This window comes from Littorina saxatilis, linkage group LG13 (genome assembly GCF_037325665.1).
Source record: "Littorina saxatilis isolate snail1 linkage group LG13, US_GU_Lsax_2.0, whole genome shotgun sequence".
Lineage (NCBI taxonomy): Eukaryota > Metazoa > Mollusca > Gastropoda > Littorinimorpha > Littorinidae > Littorina > Littorina saxatilis.
Genome location: NC_090257.1, coordinates 22,600,871 through 22,620,778, shown reverse-complemented (window position 1 = coordinate 22,620,778; position 19,908 = coordinate 22,600,871). Strand labels below are relative to the sequence as shown.

At 40.9% G+C, this 19,908-nt stretch overlaps 2 protein-coding genes across 2 annotated transcripts in view; one reads left to right on the top strand and one right to left on the bottom strand.

The window, feature by feature from the left end:
- The window catches only part of LOC138983890 (cell division cycle protein 16 homolog), a 161,973-nt gene that overhangs the window by 50,729 nt on the left and 91,336 nt on the right, over positions 1–19,908 (top strand). The gene's annotated exons all lie outside the window — the stretch shown is intronic.
- On the bottom strand, positions 22–17,984 carry LOC138983887 (leucine-rich repeat-containing protein 63-like). Its single transcript, XM_070357216.1, has 11 exons — positions 17,847–17,984; positions 13,195–13,894; positions 12,055–12,298; positions 10,442–10,533; positions 9,632–9,717; positions 8,742–8,825; positions 7,269–7,420; positions 4,977–5,060; positions 2,698–2,842; positions 2,421–2,518; positions 22–1,705 (listed from the first exon to the last, which is right to left on the bottom strand). Exons 1-11 carry the CDS (start codon positions 17,883–17,885, stop codon positions 1,507–1,509), a joined length of 1,923 nt encoding a protein of 640 aa, XP_070213317.1. The 5' UTR covers positions 17,886–17,984; the 3' UTR covers positions 22–1,506.

The following is a 19,908-nucleotide window of genomic DNA, read 5'->3' as shown; positions in this document are numbered from 1 at the left end:
GAGAGAGAGAGAGAGAGAGAGAGAGAGAGAGAGAGAGAGAGAGAGAGAGAGAGAGAGAGACTCAGACTCAGAACTTTATTACAAAAGGATAAAGGTTTTAGGCAAAGCCTATTCTTCCAACCTGTCCTTTATACAACACATAAAGACAGACGCACATAAAAAATATAAACTCAATCATATAAAATACAGAAATACATTGTATGGAATGCAACACAATGTGCATTAATTTTAATGAATTACATAAGGAGAACTTAAAAATTACAAAATTACATTGACATAGTTATACCTTTCATTTGGGAATAAAGTTGCTCCGATCAGCTACACATCCGTTAACACTAGTACAAAATGTTTAACAAAATAACAATCGAACAAGAGAGAGCGAGAGAGAGAGAGAGAGAGAGAGAGAGCTATAACATGAACAAGAACTAGCAAAAACACACAAGCGAACGAATTTATAGACAACAATTGCATCACAAAAATCCAAGGTATATATATATATCACATGAAAAAAATACACTCCATCAACATATTTCAAACATATTGCAAAACATTAACAACAGCAGATTCTTGTGTCCAAGTTACAAACAACTTGTTACAAAGGTAAAGTTGTGCCAAGTGGAATGCATTATTAGCAAGGACAAATGTGCTCAAGTCACATCCTTTTTATCAACAAGTGCATGTACCTACAAAATGCTGATATAAAAAAAGCAGTCATTCAGAAAAACACAAACACGCACACACACGCGCAGAGTTACATGCACAAACGCATACACACACACGTACACACACACGCGCGCGCAGTTATATTACATGCACAAACACACACACACACACACAAACACACACACACACACACACACATACACACAACCTTTACATATCACAGTCTTTAAATAAAGCCGCTCTTTAAGCCGCAGATGCGATAATCACAGTACGTGAGATAGAAATTACTTCGAACAGCAGTACTCCGCCACTCTCCCTAAAATTTAATACAAGTCACGTATACGTAGGCCATGTCCACTTATACGCTTTTGAACAAACCGTTATCATAAGTATTGAATAGCACTTTGGTTTTCAGTAAGAAGCATACAGATGAAAGTAAGTGGCTGTGGAACAGTCATATAGTCCCTCATTTAGCAATTACTCTCCCATGCATTATTGATCGTGTCTCTGTCCTTTCTTCTTCTTTCTCTCTCCTGCTCTACGCAGGGGATGTATCCACACCATACAGAGAGTAAGCGGATGTGGAACAGTTATTGTCCCTCATTTAGCATCTTTTGTATGTATGTTTGATGGTGTATGCTTTTAATTAAGCGTTGCTGACTATGAATGTAGATGTAAATGCTTGTATAACTGTGTTTTAATTTTAAATGTGTCAAGCGCAAAGAGCATAATTGTAAAGTTATGATGTTGCGCTATATAAATGCTCATTTATTATTATTATTATTATTATTATTATATTATTGATTGTGTTTCTGTCCTTTTTTCTTTTTTCTCTCTCCTGCTCTACGCAGATGTATCCACACCATACAAGAACTCGGCAAGCTTTTTTCCGCCCATGCCTCTGAAGGCTTCGTAGCATGTAGGAGAGCATGCCTGAAACATGATTGGCAGATGCTTGACGCCGAAAAGTTTTGGCACTGGGCGAATCATCCGAATGCCAGGGCCATATCGCGGACCTTGGCAGCAGTCGCATACTTCTTGCCTGTGAGAAGACAAATGACAAAGAGGTAATTTGAAATGCTATGACAAGACGGGGAAAAAATTTCCATACACGTAAAAGCCTGCTAGTGCATACGATTACGAGTGTATACATGTGAGAGTTGCAGTTCACAAAATACAGAAGAAGAAGAAGAAGAAGAAGAAGAAGAAGAAGAAGAAGAAGAAGAAGAAGAAGAAGAAGAAGAAGAAGAAGAAGAAGAAGAAGTAGCTAGAAGAAGAAGAAGAAGAAGAAGAAGAAGAAAAAGATGAAGAACGGAAATGTTATGAGTAAATGAGGACTAAAATGGAGAAAACTGGGTGATATTTTTGGCAAGGCAAGCTCAAACTCATCATTAACAACAAAAGCTTGAACTGAGAAAGAAGCACATGGACTCAGGGCAGTAGTGTCAGTTTAAATGTACATCATTTAACGGGAAAGATCATTTTGCGACTTTGACAGAAACTTACGGGAATGAGTTCTTAACAGGTTTAAGCAAACATATAGACATGGACAGACAGACACACACACACACACATACACACGTATACACACACACACACACACACACACACACACACACTTGCACACACACACACACACACACACACACACACACACGTGCACGCACACACACACACACACACACACGTCACACACACACACACACACACACACACACACACACACACACACACTGACCCTTCCCAAATAAACTTACTCTTTGATCAGTCTCTGCACAATGTCTGGAAGCTGTGAGATGTCCTTAGGAATCAGACGGTGTCTGTGCAGATCCAGCATTGCCAAGTGCATCAGTCTCTGCAAACACAACGCAAAAATTGTCATGTGTGAACGTGCACAAGCAAAAGGTATACACTGCATGTACACAATGGGACCGTACACTAAACAAAACGGAACCATACACTAAACACGAAGGAACCGTACACTATAGCAATGGCTTTTCAGAAATTAATTCATAAAAATTGTGAGCAACCGACCTGTGGCTCTTTGCGCGTGTGTTCCTTCCAGAAGAGGGGGTGCATGAGGTTGTTCTTCACCCTCACCCCCACCAGGCGAAGACACAGTACACCCGCCGGCAACGCTGGCAACATATTGCCCTCCACGTCAAGCTCCTCTAGTTTCCTGCGGCAACACAAAGTTAAGCGCTGATTTGAATCAAAGGCAAAATAGAGAGACTTCCAATGACAGTCTTTCCTGTGAAATCCGACTTTTAAGACATCAAACAATCTATGAAAACTCGGTCTTGATAAAAAAAGAAGTCTAAATATTAAGGTAACAATTAGGAGCGGAAAAGGAGGACAAAGTAAAGAAAGACACAGACAATGGAGACTGGACCATCTCCAAAGACAATTCTATTCAGCATTTCGTCACTGGCCTTCGAAGACCTCGTAACTTACATTTTCCCGATTTTCGGATTTTTGCATGGTTCCGTCCCTTGATTTTTTTCCTATCATCTGTGAAAAGCTTGTAACTCTATCTATTTTGCAAAGGTCTTTTTCCCCTGATTTTAAAAACCTCGTATTGCCGTTGGGTGTTGAGACATTAGCGACATTAGCGGGAAAACCTCGTATTGTCTGTTTGAATCCCTGCGAGTCTGTTGAAAACCTCGTAATTGTTCCTTAAATTCAAAACAAAAAAGTGAAAACCTCGTATCTACACGTTTTGATCTAAACTCGCCAAAATTTTGTATTTGTCTAGAAACGACCAGGAATCATTAATCGAGTTGTTACCTATGCTTTATAACAAACAAAAATCTGGTGAAGAGGAATTTGAATTTTTAAAACACTCTTTTGTCATTATCTCAGAACTATGATTTTGAAGATACGAGGTCTTCGAAGGCCACTGACGATTTGAGATTTGGTTTAAACATAAGTTTATTTTGACAAAGGTTACAATCATGACATGTATACAAAGTTCACAGAAACAGCAACAAGCTAAAAGCTTATAGTGGTGTTCCTGCATGACAGTACAACATAAGGCGGTAACGGCTAAAAAATTTGTCTCAATAAACCAAATCTATTAATAACGTAATGAACGTTGCATAATGATTATAAAGAAAGACAGTAAAGGAAGGAAGGAGGGAAAGAAGATGAATAAAAGAAGAGGGATGGGTAAGAGATGTGCAGAAGTTAAAGTTGTTGTCCGGCTTGTAGAGCATTTATTCTGATTTACCCAAAGCGGCCTGAACGTTTGATGAACGAGTGTACGGTGGAAAAAATTTTCCTATTCAAATCTAAGGAATACTGTCTGTCTCCGTTTAGAAGGTGGGGGAGGTGAATTATGTGATTGGGGAGGGTATGTATAGTTTCTTGACGTGCTTCGCGATAATTTGGACAATCGAATATGAAGTGTTGTACGGATTCGGACGGGAATCCGCAGTCACAAGATGCATCTGTTGCAACGTGACGTCTCACTAGATCGTTATTAAGATCACTTATATATAACCTGAGCTTACAGTGAATTATTTGTGACATACGATCTCCAGAATAAAAATAACACGGCGGACTTAAATCGTTTTTTGACAAAAAGTGCTTAAATTCACTTAGGGAATCACTAAGTTTTATATAGTCTGGTAAAAAATTCCAGAGTTGTGTAGTAGATGGGAGAAATGAGTTTCTGTATAATTCAGTTTTAAACGATGGAACTTTCCTGTCTAGAGGTCTGCGCCGGTGATATGGGTTATTAGTTGATATTAGTGGTGGCAATATCGCTAATAAGTAGTTTGGTACCTTGCGGTGAACGATCTTGTGAAATAATATCAATTTATGACGTTTTCGCCTCTCTAGTAATGAAATAAAGCCTGACTCATCGTACAATTTTTGATGGTTTGTACCGCGGACTGCTCCAACAATGGTTCGAATTGCATCTAAGTGAATACTTTCGAGCTCGGTGGCTAACTCCTTAGGGCGATTTGAGATTTGAATAATTGAACTTTCAAAAACTAAGTCTAAACGGGGGTTCCACTGCTGCATGGTTTGCATAAATTATTAGTCTCACCGGCTTTCTTTGTGTGTAGTAGTGTCAAGTATTTTATGTGTTAACAATCGGGATGCCCATAGATCAGAAATCACAGAGTTCGACTGAACAAGATGATTAAGCGCTCATTCATGATTCTTGCTTGTATGCCCCTTCATCTCCCTTTACCCCCCGCCCCCCCCCCCTCCCCCCTCATCCCCCACACATCCCACCCCCACCGCCAAAAAAAATACTGACCCACAAATTCATCGAAAACACCACAAAAGATAGTTATACTCACTGTAGATACTTAATTTCATTAGGAATGAAGGTCAACTTGTTGTAAGCCACGCTCACATGTTCCAGATTTTCAAGAGTGAAAAAACTGAAACAGAGAAATCATATCTAGATATATGATCAGAACAGTCATTTGTAGTTGTGCACAATAATGAATAAGACAAAATCTCAGCAAATAAAGCCTTTAAAAAGGAGGTACGTTATATAGTCTTAAAATGTGGGTAATATAATGTTGTATTGAATAGAAGTTAATAATATCTGAGAAAGCCGGGTAGTAAAAGAGCTAGGGGAGTTACTTAAAGGTGGTCGTCTACATTTTTTCAATAATCTTATGGTTAGATTTCGCTAAAAAGTTATGTCAGATGATGAATGAACCATGGGGAAAAAAGTTATAGAAAAAAAAATATATGTAAAAAAAGATTTTATTTTTCGGTAGCGTGACTGACGCTTCCAATATTTTGTTTTCTGTTTGCTGAGAACATGTGCTTTGCCTAAAAATACTGACCAATCAAATTCATGTCGCTGTGCTTATAGCCACGCCCAAACAAGTGCAGCAACAGTTTGACACTGGAGCACTGTTCACGCTTTTTTTTAAACGCACGAAATGCACGGGATTTAATTGAGAGGAGTTTTGCGCTTGGCGGCATTTTCTAAATAAGGATATCCTACTATGAGTACTACGCTGGTATACTACAAGGAATTTTCAAACGGCTACACAGGCTTCGTCTTTCCTGATCGAAAGGGGGTGTATTGTTGATAATTGTAGATAATAGACTCTGCATTTTAATGGTCAAATGGCGATTTTGGTATAAAAATGTAGACATGCAAGGACATTTAAGGCAAATCTTAAACTGGGGGCTCTTAAATGGGGGCTGGTTCTTCTTCTTCTTCTTCTTCTTCTTCTCCTTCTTCTGCATTAATTCCTGAGCTTTTTATACTCTCAGTGTTGCCTAATGGTGAGAGTTGTGCATGCCACATCGTGTTTACCCAGCCGCATTGACTGCGAGCATGATGTTGTCGTTGAGGGTATATGTGTGCATGGTATCTATGCCTTATTCCAAGTCCCCAAACTTTCACCGGAAACTCAGGATTTTTAACATGTGCATTGGTCTTTTTGAATGCATTTGAATTTGCACACGAGGGCAGTACAATTCCATCCACTTAAGCAACTGCACTGACATGTATGTTGACTCCGGGGAATACACATAAATCCCCTACCATACCTGGGCCTCAAACCATCACCAATAGCAATGAACTTGTAACAAAGCCAGCGCAGTACTGATTGAGCTATGATTGACCAATCACAATTAGGGGTACCACTGTAAATGATATACATGTAGTTGAACCTGCTCTTGCGACCACCTCTCGAAAGTAACCACCTGCCCACAACAACCAGAGGAGATTGTCTTCCATATAAATCAACTTTCAACAGCAACCATCATGCACCTGTCTATACCCCCCGCGGGTTAGGGGGAAGAATTTACCCGATGCTCCCCAGCATGTCGTAAGAGGCGACTAACGGATTCTGTTTCTCCTTTTACCCTTGTTAAGTGTTTCTTGTATAGAATAATATAGTCAATTTTTGTAAAGATTTTAGTCAAGCAGTATGTAAGAAATGTTAAGTCCTTTGTACTGGAAACTTGCATTCTCCCAGTAAGGTAATATATTGTACTACATATACGTTGCAAGCCCCTGGAGCAAATTTTTGATTAGTGCTTTTGTGAACAAGAAACAATTGACAAGTGGCTCTATCCCATCTCCCCCCTTTCCCCGTCGCGATATAACCTTTGTGGTTGAAAACGACGTTAAACACCAAATAAAGAAAGAAAGATAGCACCTGTCTATAACAACCATGTTTGGCCTGGTGGTTATATACAGGTTTGACTGTACAGTGGTACATGTGATGTGTGGCCCTCCCTTATCGCATTGTCTCCCAGGTACGGATATATCCGTACCCACTCATATGGCTCTCTGATCAGGTACGAATATATCCGCTCAGACTGTTAGCTTCAGTCGCTTCCTGTAACGTTGATCTAACGCCTGCATTCCAGCGGTTTGATACACAGTTACTACACAGTTACTACAATTTTGAGTGACCTGCTGCAGCACAGCTGGTCTCGGCTAAAAAAAAACTTGGTCAACATAGGTGGGGTAGAAAGTGTTAAAAGGACACATTCTGTTGTCCCTTCTTCTACTATCTCCCAAATATACCTGTCATGACAGGCCACCTGCAATGTAGGGACACTTTTGGATGGTCCACAGGGTGTCCTTTCATCGCAGGTACCACTGTACTTACCTGGGTGGAATTGTTGTCAGGAGACAGTAGGAGGCGATGAAGACCTTGAGGTTCCTGAGCCTGTCGATATCCTGAGGTATTTCCACCAGGGGGTTGTCTCTCAGCTTCAACACTTCTAGCTGCCACAGGTCCAGAATCTCCATTGGCACATACTGAAAAACAGGGTACACGTATTGCACTGAATTTGAATCAAACACATGATGGTCTTCTCAAGAGCCATGGAGCAAAAAAGGTGCTGCACCGCATGGCATTGGCATTTAAACTCCAGGCGTGGTCTTAGTCTTCCCAAATCTGCGAAGACCCCCTACAACATTGTTTATAATCTATGTTGACGGACGGGGATGTAGCTCAGTCGGTAGCGCGCTGGATTTGTATCCAGTTGGCCGCTGTCAGCGTGAGTTCGTCCCCACGTTCGGCGAGAGATTTATTTCTCAGAGTCAACTTTGTGTGCAGACTCTCCTCGGTGTCCGAACACCCCCGTGTGTACAAGCACAAGACCAAGTGCGCACGAAAAAGATCCTGTAATCCATGTCAGAGTTCGGTGGGTTATAGAAACACGAAAATACCCAGCATGCTTCCTCCGAAAACGGCGTATGGCTGCCTAAATGGCGGGGTAAAAAACGGTCATACACGTTAAATTCCACTCGTGCAAAAAACACGAGTGTACGTGGAAGTTTCAGCCCACGAACGCAGAAGCAGAAGAAGAATCTATGTTGACTCTTTTTTGTCAAATACATGAACCTGAACTGCACATGATCAGGCAAGAATTTCCTCAACGGTTGTTAAAGGCACCGGGTTCATTACGATTTTTTAGCATTACGTTGAAATAAAAGCGGGTTTTTCTATTTCATTTTCTCATCTTTTCATTTTTTTCACCAACACAATTAAGTAGCTTCAGATATAATGGACCTTAATTCAAGCATGGTTGTGTGAGTTTTTGACTGATTGATCCTCAGAAGTCAAGCCAGAAAGAAAAAATCTGCCGACCACGCCGCTTTTAATGGAAACACGAACACTAAAATTCACCAGCCACTAAACCTTTTAATGGCCACCGCACGCCACATCCCATCACTCTATAGAAACATAGCTTAAAAGTTCAGAAATGAAGAGCACTTCAAATTAGCAACAACTTTAGGAATGACCACAGTTGTGAGATTAAAAACTCACTATATTTATAAATATACTTGTATTTTGAAAAAGTTAATTGTTTATTCCCCAAGTTGTAGCCCCTCCCCCCCCCCCCCTCTCTCTCTCTCTCTCTCTCTCTCTCTCTCTCTCTCTCTCTCTCTCTCTCTCTCTTTCTCTCTCTCTCTATCTCTCTCTATCTCTCTCTAACACACACACACACACACACACACACACACACACACACACACACGCACACACACACACACACACACACACACACACACGTACAAACACACACCATCACAATTAGATCATCAATAGAACTTGAAGTTGTCATCAACTGACCTGGAAGTTGTTGAAGGACAGATTGAGGTAGACCAGGGTGCGAGACAGAGGGCTGATGTCAGGCAAGGCATCGATAAAATGAGCCTGCAAAAACAAAACCGTCAAGTGTATATAAGGGGAAACTATCCATGTTAGGATATCACATTCTACATGATTATATACTTCCCTTACCATCCATTGCAGAATTCAAGCATTTTGTATGGCAGGGAAAAGTCCGTTTTCTTCATGTTCAATGTGCACAAGAATAAATTAAAAAAAGATTTCTTTGCTAACTATGAAATGCAACAGTCAAACATCTAGACACATGGCAAGTAATAGGAAGGTTTCCGCCAGTTATTCTGACACCGGACCAACCAGTCCTAGCACTAACCCCATAATGCCAGACGCCAGGCGGAGCAGCCACAAGATTGCCAATTTTAAAGTCTTAGGTATGACCCGGCCGCGGGGTTCGAACCCACGACCTCCCGCTCACTGGGCGGACGCCTTACCACTAGGCCACCGTGTTGCGGTCTCTTAAAGAGTATTACTACCTTCAGGAAACTATATAGCTGTGATACACTGCAGTTCTTTCTGAGTTGTTTTCATCCAACCTATCAGGCATGAGAATCTAAAAATCCCGGTCTTTTTGGACAAATTCCTCCTTTTAAAACTATCTAGGTCTCCATGTTGGTTATTAAAAATCAACAAATTAGATTGGTTTTGAAGCATAGCAACATTTCCCCTGTGTAAATCGCTTCCCCTAAAATTCTTCTCTTTTATCAAGATTAAGAAAACTGTGTTGAAATCTTCAAAATTGTGTCTCATTTTAAATTTGGCAAACCTTGATTCCTTGATCCTTTTTGACCTTTTTTTTATTCCCATGTCTGAACATATTTTTTGTTTTGCCTTACCTTGAGACTGAGCACCGTACCGCCAGCAATGAGGGAATCCAGAATGGCAAGCTCTGAAGGAGAGATGGACCCGTCTTCAGGGGAAGCTGCAACACACAGTAAACTCAAACCCTCAGATTCTAAGACATTCTGATTCTACAAAAAACATAACAAATACATTCTTATTGTACAGTGGAACCCCCCTTTTTAGATCCCCTCCCCCCCCCCCCCCCCCCATTTTAAGACTCTCCCCCTTTTAAGACCTCATTTTTCTCATATTTTAGGAGGTTGCAAAACATGCCTCCACGACCAAAACTTATTTCCTCCGAAAATGGCGTATGGCTGCCTAAATGGCGGGGTAAAAAACGGTCATACACGTAAAATTCCACTCGTGCAAAAAACACGAGTGTACGTGGGAGTTTCAGCCCACGAACGCAGAAGAAGAAAAAGAAGACCAAAACTTATAAACAATTTTTGACAGGTCCTTATAACTACATTGGACACTACATTGGGGTGTGCACGTTAAAGATCCCAAGGTTGACAAAAGGGTCTTTCCTGGCAAAATTGGTTTAGGCATAGATAAAAAATGTCCACCAAAATACCCGTGTGACTTGGAATAATAGGCCGTAAAAAGTAGGATATGCGCTGAAATGGCTGCGATCTGCTGGTCGATGTGAATGCGTGATGTATTGTGTAAATAAAATTCCATCTCACACGGCATAAATAGATCCCTGCGCATTGAGTCCGAGTCTGGAGATACGCGCGCGATATAAGACTTCATATAACTCTTTCTATATATAATATACATTCACCAATTACTAGTCTACATACCATATGGAGAATGGCTGCGAGCAGCGGAATCCTGGAAGTACCGCGACCTTGCGGAGTGAATGATAACATCGGTACCTGCAGCCTCCGACTCTCTGCAAACACACAAATATTTCTTTACATATTGTAAGAAAACAATTCACACAGGGAAACACAATTTACTGCTTCCACACGCATTCCCCAACACGGATTTTGACTTGATTACCCATCTCTCTCTGCATGGGGGGCAGCACACAAGACCTCTTCTTCTTCTTCTGCGTTCGTGGGCTGAAACTCCCACGTACACTACCTGTATTTTTTGCACGAGTGGAATTTTACGTGTATGACCGTTTTTACCCCGCCATTTAGGCAGCCATACGCCGCTTTTGGGGGAAGCATGCTGGGTATTTTCGTGTTTCTATAACCCACCGAACTCTGACATGGATTACAGGATCTTTTTCGTGCGCACTTGGTCTTGTGTTTGCGTGTACACACGGGGGTGTTCGGACACCGAGGAGAGTCTGCACACAAAGTTGACTCTGAGAAATAAATCTCTCGCCGAACGTGGGGACGAACTCACGCTGACAGCAGCCAACTGGATACAAATCCAGCGCGCTACCGACTGAGCTATATCCCCGCCCACACAGGACCTCAAACTGGCAGCCCACTTTGTCAACATCACGGGCCAAAGAATATACTTATACAGACACAACCATCATCGAACGCTGAAGAAGGAGAAGATTACCTATCTCTCTGTTTATCACACACACAGTGCACACACATGCACGCACATATGCGTATGCACAAAAAAAACCACACACACACACACACACACACACACACACACACACACACACACACACTCACAAACATGAAGACGCACACACACACATGCACAGGCACACCCACACATAATACTTAACCATTGACCATTAAACACACGGGCGCTGTGGCGGGGTGGTAAGACGTCAGCCTCTTAATCGGAAGGTCAAGGGTTCGAATCCCGGCCGCGGCCGCCTGGTGGGTTAAGTGTGGAGATTTTTCCGATCTCCCAGGTCAACTTATGTGCAGACCTGCTATAGTGGCTTATCCCCCTAATTCGTGTGTACACGCAAGCACAAGACCAAGTGCGCACGTAAAAGATCCTGTAATCCATGTCGGAGTTCGGTGGGTTATAGAAACATTAAAATACCCAGCATGCTTCCTCCGAAAGCGGTGTATGGCTACCTAAATGGCGGGGTAAAAACGTTCATACACGTAAAATTCCACTCGTGCAAAAACACAAGTGTACGTGGGAGTTTCAGCCCACGAACGCAGAAGAAGAAGAAGAAATTAAGACAATTATAACACCACAGCATATCTCCCAAGTCTATACAACAGAACCCACCTTTTAATAAAAACAACAACCTTATAAGAACTAATTAAATGCTTCGCAAGATTTTGTACTCAATGAATCTGCAATGATTTACCAACATTTCAAGACTCCCTAAATACCTGGTTTTCTCAGCGTTTTTCTAACCTTACGAGGAGAGGGAGGGGTGGGGGTGGTGAGTGTGGTCCCACCACTGAAATCGCGTTAATCCAATTAAGCACCTTCAACCATAATAAACAAACGATAAACTTATAAATGAACTCACTGTTTAACAGCAGTAGCCACACTAGCCATCTCAACCAAATCATCTTCGTACAGAATGATTTCAGTGTGCGGGACGGAAACAGTGTCCCCACCGTGGTAGGAGGGACTGAATTTTGGAGCCGGCCGGATGATGGTACGAACGTCCGCATGCATGTGAAGACGCATGTGTTGCTTGATCATGGCTGCCATCTCCAATAGCAGCTGATGCTGGGGGATGCGAGGCTCGCATAATGGCACATTCTTTTCTGTAATTGAAAAATATAATGATAAACTAGCTTGATTGGATACAGTGGAACCCTGTTTTAAGACCCTCCAATTTATGACTCCCTCCCTTTTAGACCCTATTTCTAATTTTTTTCTGTTCGATTATAAACTCTGTAATTTAACCCCCATTTTAAAACTCCCTCCATTTTAAGGTTGATTTTCTCAGATTTTTGGAGGTCTTAAAAGGGGGATTCCCCTGTATTGAAAACAAAAACAACAACAATATCAACCATAACAAGAACATCAAAAACATAACTGAATAAATAAACAAACCCTCAAAAACTATTTTTTCCTCTTTGTGTAGAATCTATACATGTACACTGTCTGCATGTTCCCTTGAAAATGTTTCTTTTGACAGAAAAACAAGAAGGGGAGAATGTCATATATACTGCACAAGAAGAGTTATCTGCCAACCTTACTAATTCAAACTCGTTAAATTTCAGATACACAGTGTGAGTAGTTAGGTATAGGTGAGGTAAAGCATTGTTGCCACATTGTTTAAACTTCCATTAAAAAAATGAGTACTGTACAAAGGAAAGGAGTATACACACAATAAAACACAAAAAGCAGAACAAACAAAGAATTAAAAAAAAAGTAAAATAAATATGCACACAACAAACAAAAACAAGCGAACAACCAAATAAACATGCATACAAACACATACAAAAACCAGCTGCATGTGCAGATACATACAGTGGAACACCCCTTTTAAGACCTTGTTTTTTTCACATTTTCTGTTCATAACCCCTGTAAATTGACCTCCATTTTAAGACTCCCTCCCTTTTAAGACCTGATTTTCTTAGATTTTTTGAGGTCTTAAAAGGGGGGTTCCACTGTACAGCAAAAGTAAACAACGCAATAAACATTCTAATCTTACCTTCCGGGTCCAAGCAGATGGTGTTAATCTTTCTCTGCGTGTGAGGATGAACTTTCTCATCAGCCAGCAAGTCCGTCAGCCTTTTCACGTTGTGTCTTGACGTCACAATCTCTCGCACCGTCCGCATGGGCATGTGACTCCGTTCTGCAACCGCCGCCATAAAATGTTCCAAGGTGAAGGCCGGAGGGTCAAAGAAACGAATGTCATCACAGTCATAGTCCAGCATAATGTCCTGTATCTGTTTCGGGGCGCGAGGCGGGAAGGCCTCAGGACCTCGCGATTTGAACGGCGTGCCCAGGCCTTTTCCGTCAACGTACGTGCCCAGGCTCGTTCGACCTCTAAACATGGGGTCAAGGACATACTTCTCATCGTCTCTGGACACAAAAGATGTGACGTTGCTCGCAGGCGAGCGGAAGGGGTAGGTGTTACGAGTCGGAGCCGACTCGGAAGGAGGAGGGGAGGCAAGGCTGGGAGCTCCGCTCGGCACGGGAGACAAGTGATCCTCTTCTCGCAAGTCAAACATGTCGAAGACCTCAGCAAAGGGATGTCGCTCTGGGGAGCTGCTGTCTGACATTCTGCTCTTCTCCGCCTCATCTTCTGGCGTGAGTGGGGGAAGTCTGGGAGGTGCTCGGGGTCTGCGTAAGAGTTTCCCCTTTGTGTTCCTTATGTTCCCTGTTCCTGACAGACCCGGAATTACATCCTGCAAAAGACACAACTTCACTGAAAGTTGTACAGTACAGAGCAGCTAGAGTATCTAATATAAACAAATAAATAAGAAAATATATTAAAAAATAAATTAATTAATTAATAAATTAATTAATAAATAAATAAACAGAGCAGAGTATCTAAAATAAATAAAGAAAGAAGGAAATAAATAAATGCAAATTGATAAATAGACAAATAATGCTTGTATACTCTATTGAACATGTTGTATGCATTAAGAGTGCTTACTTCCCTTTGTTTCTAAGATCAAATAAATACATGTAATAAATAAAATATATATATTGAAAATATGCAACCTTAAAGTACTTTACACAGGTATGATAGGCAAAGAGAGGATCTCATTGCATGCTGAAAAGTGCAGAGTGTTTAGAGAAATAATGCTCTGAATTAATTGACTCGAAATGTAAAATGAACAATGTTACAGTACTTAGACCAGGTTTCAAAGTTTGTGCAAAGAGGAAAATTTTAGTCACAGTACAAAGCTGCAATGTATGCTGTAAAGTGAAGGGTGTAACATCCATTTGAAATCTTCGCGGTTCTTGCTAGATAACCGCCCTACATGCTCTTTGTTTAAATTTTACGAATGCTGTGAGAACTTGAAAATGGAGTACATTGTATTTGCAGATACAGTGGAATTCCCCTCCCCTTTTTACGACTACTCCCTTTTTACGACTGAATTTGCCTCCACGGATGCATTTTACTATATAATGAACCCCCAGTGGACGACTCATCCCAAAACGCGACTTACGACCAAGCTTTTGGGGATGATTTACGACTTTCGCGCATTTTTCGAGCAGACGAAAACACAACATGGCAACTTCCGTTCCGAGACGGAAGAAAAAACACCGAAATCTCGCGCGTGCGAGATCCAAATACATTTGGTTTTCCTCTGTTCGCTATCTTGTCAGTTTTCCGACGACTTGTTGACAAACGAAGATTGGCAAAAGAAAGAGAAAAGCGCTGACTCTTGAGTAGATCGAGAGCTAAAGTTATCAAGCGAAATGGCAATCGCGACTTCCTTAGGAGTCGGGAAGACACAAATCCTTTGTATCGTCAAGGATAAGTTTTAAGTTATTATGCTGTAATGTGTGTGTGTGTGTGTGTGGGTGTGTTGATATGACAGTAAACTGCAACAGTGTGTGTATGTTTGTGTGTAAACATGACAGTACACTGCAACCAAGTTCATGACAGCCCCAAAAACTCAAACCCCCATTTTAAGACCTTAATTTAATGATTTTTTAAAAGTCGTAAATTGGTGGTTCCACTGTATTGTGAGATTTCCACCCCGAATGCTTTCCTTTGCTTCTATAACTCTAAGGTTGTGAGAGCTTAATGCGAGAGCTTGGAATATCAAATGAGAGAAACAAATCCTCATTCTCAAGTAAAGCGTGTTAAATCAGAAATATAACTTGTGAAAACAGGAAATACAGGTCCAAGATCAAGAACATAATTAATGAGATGATGTAAATGTACTAAATGTTGTCAGCAAACTAAAACTTGATTTTTTCAGCATGGGAAAGAGAAACAAAAATAATATAACCACTAAATCAATCGGGTGAATGTGTCAACGAACATATGGATACAGAGAGTGTGTAGGTGTGATAGAGAGAGAGAGAGAGAGAGAAAGACAGAGACAGAGACAGAGACAGAGAGAGAGAAACACACACACACAAACACACACACACACACACACACACACACACACACAGACACACGCACACACACACATACACACAGACGGACAGAGCTGGAGAGACAGAGGAAGTCAGACACACGCAGAGAGAGTGGAACATAGGGCCAAAAAAAAAAAATTGTCTGTTTAGGGTAACCCGACCGACCCTATCGATTTGGCGCCGACCCAAAAACTTTTTTTTGATTTCAAAAAAAAAAGAAAAAAAAAAGAGGTAAAAATGCTAAAAAGAGACATTTGGCGTTTCATTAGGAACGAAAGTGAGCGTCGCGCGCCATACTGGAAGTAACCAAGCATTAAGATTAGCCTCCCTTGTCATCACAGAAGTGAAAAAAATGGCTACCCATCGCGAAATCAGTGCGGCGAGTGCCAAAGCCGGCACCTGTTATGCAATTGTTTTTCAAAAGTGTGACCATCTTGAACAAACGAAATTAATAAGTAGATACCCAACATCAACAACACTTCACTACATCTACGAAGACATTCATTCCGACCTTCTTAAGGGTTACGAGGTTCAGTGTTTGGGATCGGAATCTCTTTCTGGTCTTCTTCTTCTTCTTGTTGCCGCTACACGTGGAGACCAGTCCAATTTAGAAATGTAGTGGTCATCTGCAGGGACGCCGCCGTGCCGTACAGCTTATCCTGGATGGGGGTCGGCTCCGGCCACATCTTCCTTCTCAACAACTGGAAGTTCCCGCAGTCTTGTAGGATGTGGTGGGTGTCCTGCTCTGCTATCTCTTTCTGGTGAGAACGGCTTTGAACTGGACTGGGGCCTTTCGCTTGGCGAGTTTAAATCCTTCAATTCTTGTGCAACAACACACCCATCACTCAGAGGCCATTTGGCAGAAAGAAGTGAACTAGAGACTGTGCCAAAAGGTGACGTTTTCATGTCAGTATGTCCCAAATGACATCACCAGTACATTTTTCATTCTATCTAATCTGTTTTCGTTCTATTTTTTCTAATAACATGCGTTAACAATTGATTGCCAACTGGAATGGAAGAGCACAAAAAGTGTAACTTGATATGTAGTTTCTCTAGAGGGAAAAACATCTTCCACTTTCATGTCAGTGTGTCCCATGCAACATACATTTGCCAAACAGCTATGTGCAAGTAGATTATTTGTTAGTGGTATAGAAAATACTGATCAACAATTAAAGTCAGTTTTCACATTCATTTTCTACCTATTTCTTATTTGTTTATTCTGTTGGCAATGGTGAAATGTCAGCAATCGTGTGTCATTCGGGACAGTAGACATGACACCTGACCTTTTGGCACAGTCTCACTAGCACAAACCCAATCTTTCATCCATTGCATCTCTAGAACTATGTCAACTGTTTGTGCGTTTTTTTTGTTGTTATTTTTATTTTATTTTTTTTGGGGGGGGGGGGGTGTGTTTTTGTGAGTGTGTGTGTGTGTTAAAGTTCATCAAAGTGTCACATGAAAATGATTTCACCACGACATTTTGAGATTGTTGACTAAAACTTTTAAAGTGTACTCGCCAGGCAGAAAGGATGCTAAATGATTTCACCCAAGTAAACATTTGAAGTCTGTGAACTTTTTGCAGGATGTAAAAAAGACACAGGTCTAGATACAAAACAAAGTAGAGGAAAATCCTGTTTCAGTTTGAGATTCTTGTTTAAACTGTGGTGTTCTTTCAAACAATTAAAAAAATTTGTGCGGATGTATTTGTGAACTTATTTTGGTTTAAATATGTGAATTTGAACATGTTTCTGTTGAATGAAAATGTTTAATGATTTCATTCAAGTCAACATTTGAGGTCTGTGGACTTTTTCAGGGTATAAAAAGAAAACAAAAGAAGAAATAGACATTAAAGTATAGATACAAAACAAAGGAGAGGAAAAACATGTTTCAGTTTAAGATTCTTGTTTCAACTGTGGTGTTCTTTTAAACAATTAAAGTTAGATGACAATTTTTTGTGTGGATGTATTTGTGAACTTATTTTGGTTTACAAGTGAATTTGAACATACACTGTAGAATCTCTCTTTCTCTCTCTCTCTTTCTCTCCCTTCAAAACAAAAAAAACAAAACAAACAAACAAAACAAAAAAAAACCTACCTACCTACCGACCCTACTTTTTTTGGTCATGTTACCCTAAACAGACAATTTTTTTTGTTGGCCTAATCAGAGCGACAGAAACAGAGAGAGTGAGTCGTGATCCGAGCTTTGACGAGTGGCAGAGAAGTTTAAACTCAATCATGTAAATTATTATCCACCTACCGGGTTTGTCTTGGTTGTAAGAAGACCTTCCAAAAACATTCTGAATCGATGTTCGTCTCAGATAATCATAACTAGAAAGCAACACAAGAAAAATAATACTGAGCGACAGGCTATCGTTCATGTAGCCGCCATTTTGAAAGCTGTGCGTCGTCAAGCAACTTCAACCCGGAAGTTCTTAATGGGGTCACAACCTTTGACCCGAAGTTCTCTCTCTCTCTCTCTCTCTCTCTCTCTCTCTCTCTCTCTCTCTCTCTCTCTCTCTCTCTCTCTCTTTAAGGCTGGGATCAGATGTAAAAAAGCAGACCACTGCTTACTATATTACCCTCGTTAAATAAAGCATTCTTCTGTTCTATTCTGTTCTGATCTCTCAGGCTCTGCTCAGTGCCGGTGTGACGTTTTCATCTTTCGCCGTGTTGATATTTCGCTTCTCGGCCTCGTTGATCTTGTGTAAACTCTACACTGAACAAAAAAACACCCTTCGATAGTAGGCCTACTGATTCTGCCCTTCAGAGTACATAGCAGGTGCCGTGTCAAATAAATAATGCGTGAAGCATGAATACGCATATGCCCGTATGTGTAGCTTATCATGTCTCCCGCTTTAGGGAGATAAGCTACACCGCCCCTCCCCCCCCCCCCCCCCCCCCCACTCCCTCTGCAAAACACAACTCCCAATCCTTTTTTGAGTCTGGATGCACACTGGGAAACTATGCCGAAACTATGGGGGTCCTTTACGTCCTCACAGATACTAATATCTATTAGGGACATGAAAATAGGTAATGTGTTGGGGGGGGGGGGGGGGGGGGGGGGAGGAGCGAGGGAGAGAGGATGTCGGAGCGGGTAAGAGTGGTGATAAAAGTTTATTAAAAGATTTTGCTTCGTTTCTTCGTTTCTGTGTATATTGTCTTCAAAAACGTTTTTGGGGTAGGGTTTGTTTTTTTGTTTTAAAGAAAACGTTTATTTCGAAAAAGAATACTTTTTAAAGAGATCAAAATTTCAGCTCCACTATATAAACAAGTCGCGTAAGGCGAAAATACAACATTTAGTCAAGCTCAGTCGAACTCACAGAATGAAACTGAACGCACTGCATTTTTTCCCGCAAGACCGTACACTCGTAGCATCGTCTGTCCACCGCTCGTGGCAAAGGCAGTGAAATTGACAATCCAGAAAAGCGTAGTAGCGGTTGCGCTGAGGAGGATAGCACGCTTTTCTGTATCTCTATTCTTTTTAACTTTCTGAACGTGTTTTTAATCCAAACATATCATATCTATATGTTTTTGGAATCAGGAACGGACAAAGAATAAGATGAAATTGTTTTTAAATCGATTTTGAAAATTTATTTTTAATCATAGTTTTTTTTCAGGGCTTGTTTAAAATCCAAATATAACATATTTATATGTTTTTGGAATCAAAAAATGATGACAAATAAGATGAAATTGTTTTTGGATCGTTTTATAAAAAAATTATTTTAATTACAATTTTCAGATTTTTAATGACCAAAGTCATTAATTAATTTTTAAGCCTCCAAGCTCAAATGCAATACCGAAGTCCGGCCTTCGTTGAAGATTGCTTGGCCAAAATTTCAATCAATTTTATTGAAAAATGAGGGTGTGACAGTGCCGCCTCAACTTTTACAAAAAGCCGGATATGACGTCATCAAAGAATTTATCGAAAAAATGGAAAAAAAACCATCTGGGGATATCATACCCAGGAACTCTCATGTCAAATTTCATAAAGATCGGTCCAGTAGTTTACTCTGAATCGCTCTACACACACACACATACACACACACACACACACACACACACACACACACACACACACACACACACACACACACACACACACATACACCACGACCCTCGTCTCGATTCCCCCTCTATGTTAATACATTTAGTCAAAACTTGACGAAATGTAAAAAGCACACTGGGTCAAACTATGTCCTTATTTATAAGTACAATAACTAATGTGTGCATGCGTCGGCATGTGTCTGTTTCACCCCCACACCCCACACCCCTACCACCACATCTCTCTCGCTCTCTCTCTCTCTCTCTCTCTCTCTCTC

What these genes read in the sequence shown, in the direction of transcription:
- LOC138983887 (XM_070357216.1), bottom strand. Translation starts at nt 17,885, where the DNA reads ATGTTTTTGGAAGGTCTTCTTACAACCAAGACAAACCCG. An exon ending in TTACAACCAAGACAAACCCG is followed by an intron (nt 13,895 to 17,846) that starts GTAGGTGGATAA and finishes TGTCTTTTGCAG; the next exon opens with GATGTAATTCCGGGTCTGTC. An exon ending in GTGGCTACTGCTGTTAAACA is followed by an intron (nt 10,534 to 12,054) that starts GTGAGTTCATTT and finishes GTGTGTTTGCAG; the next exon opens with AGAGTCGGAGGCTGCAGGTA.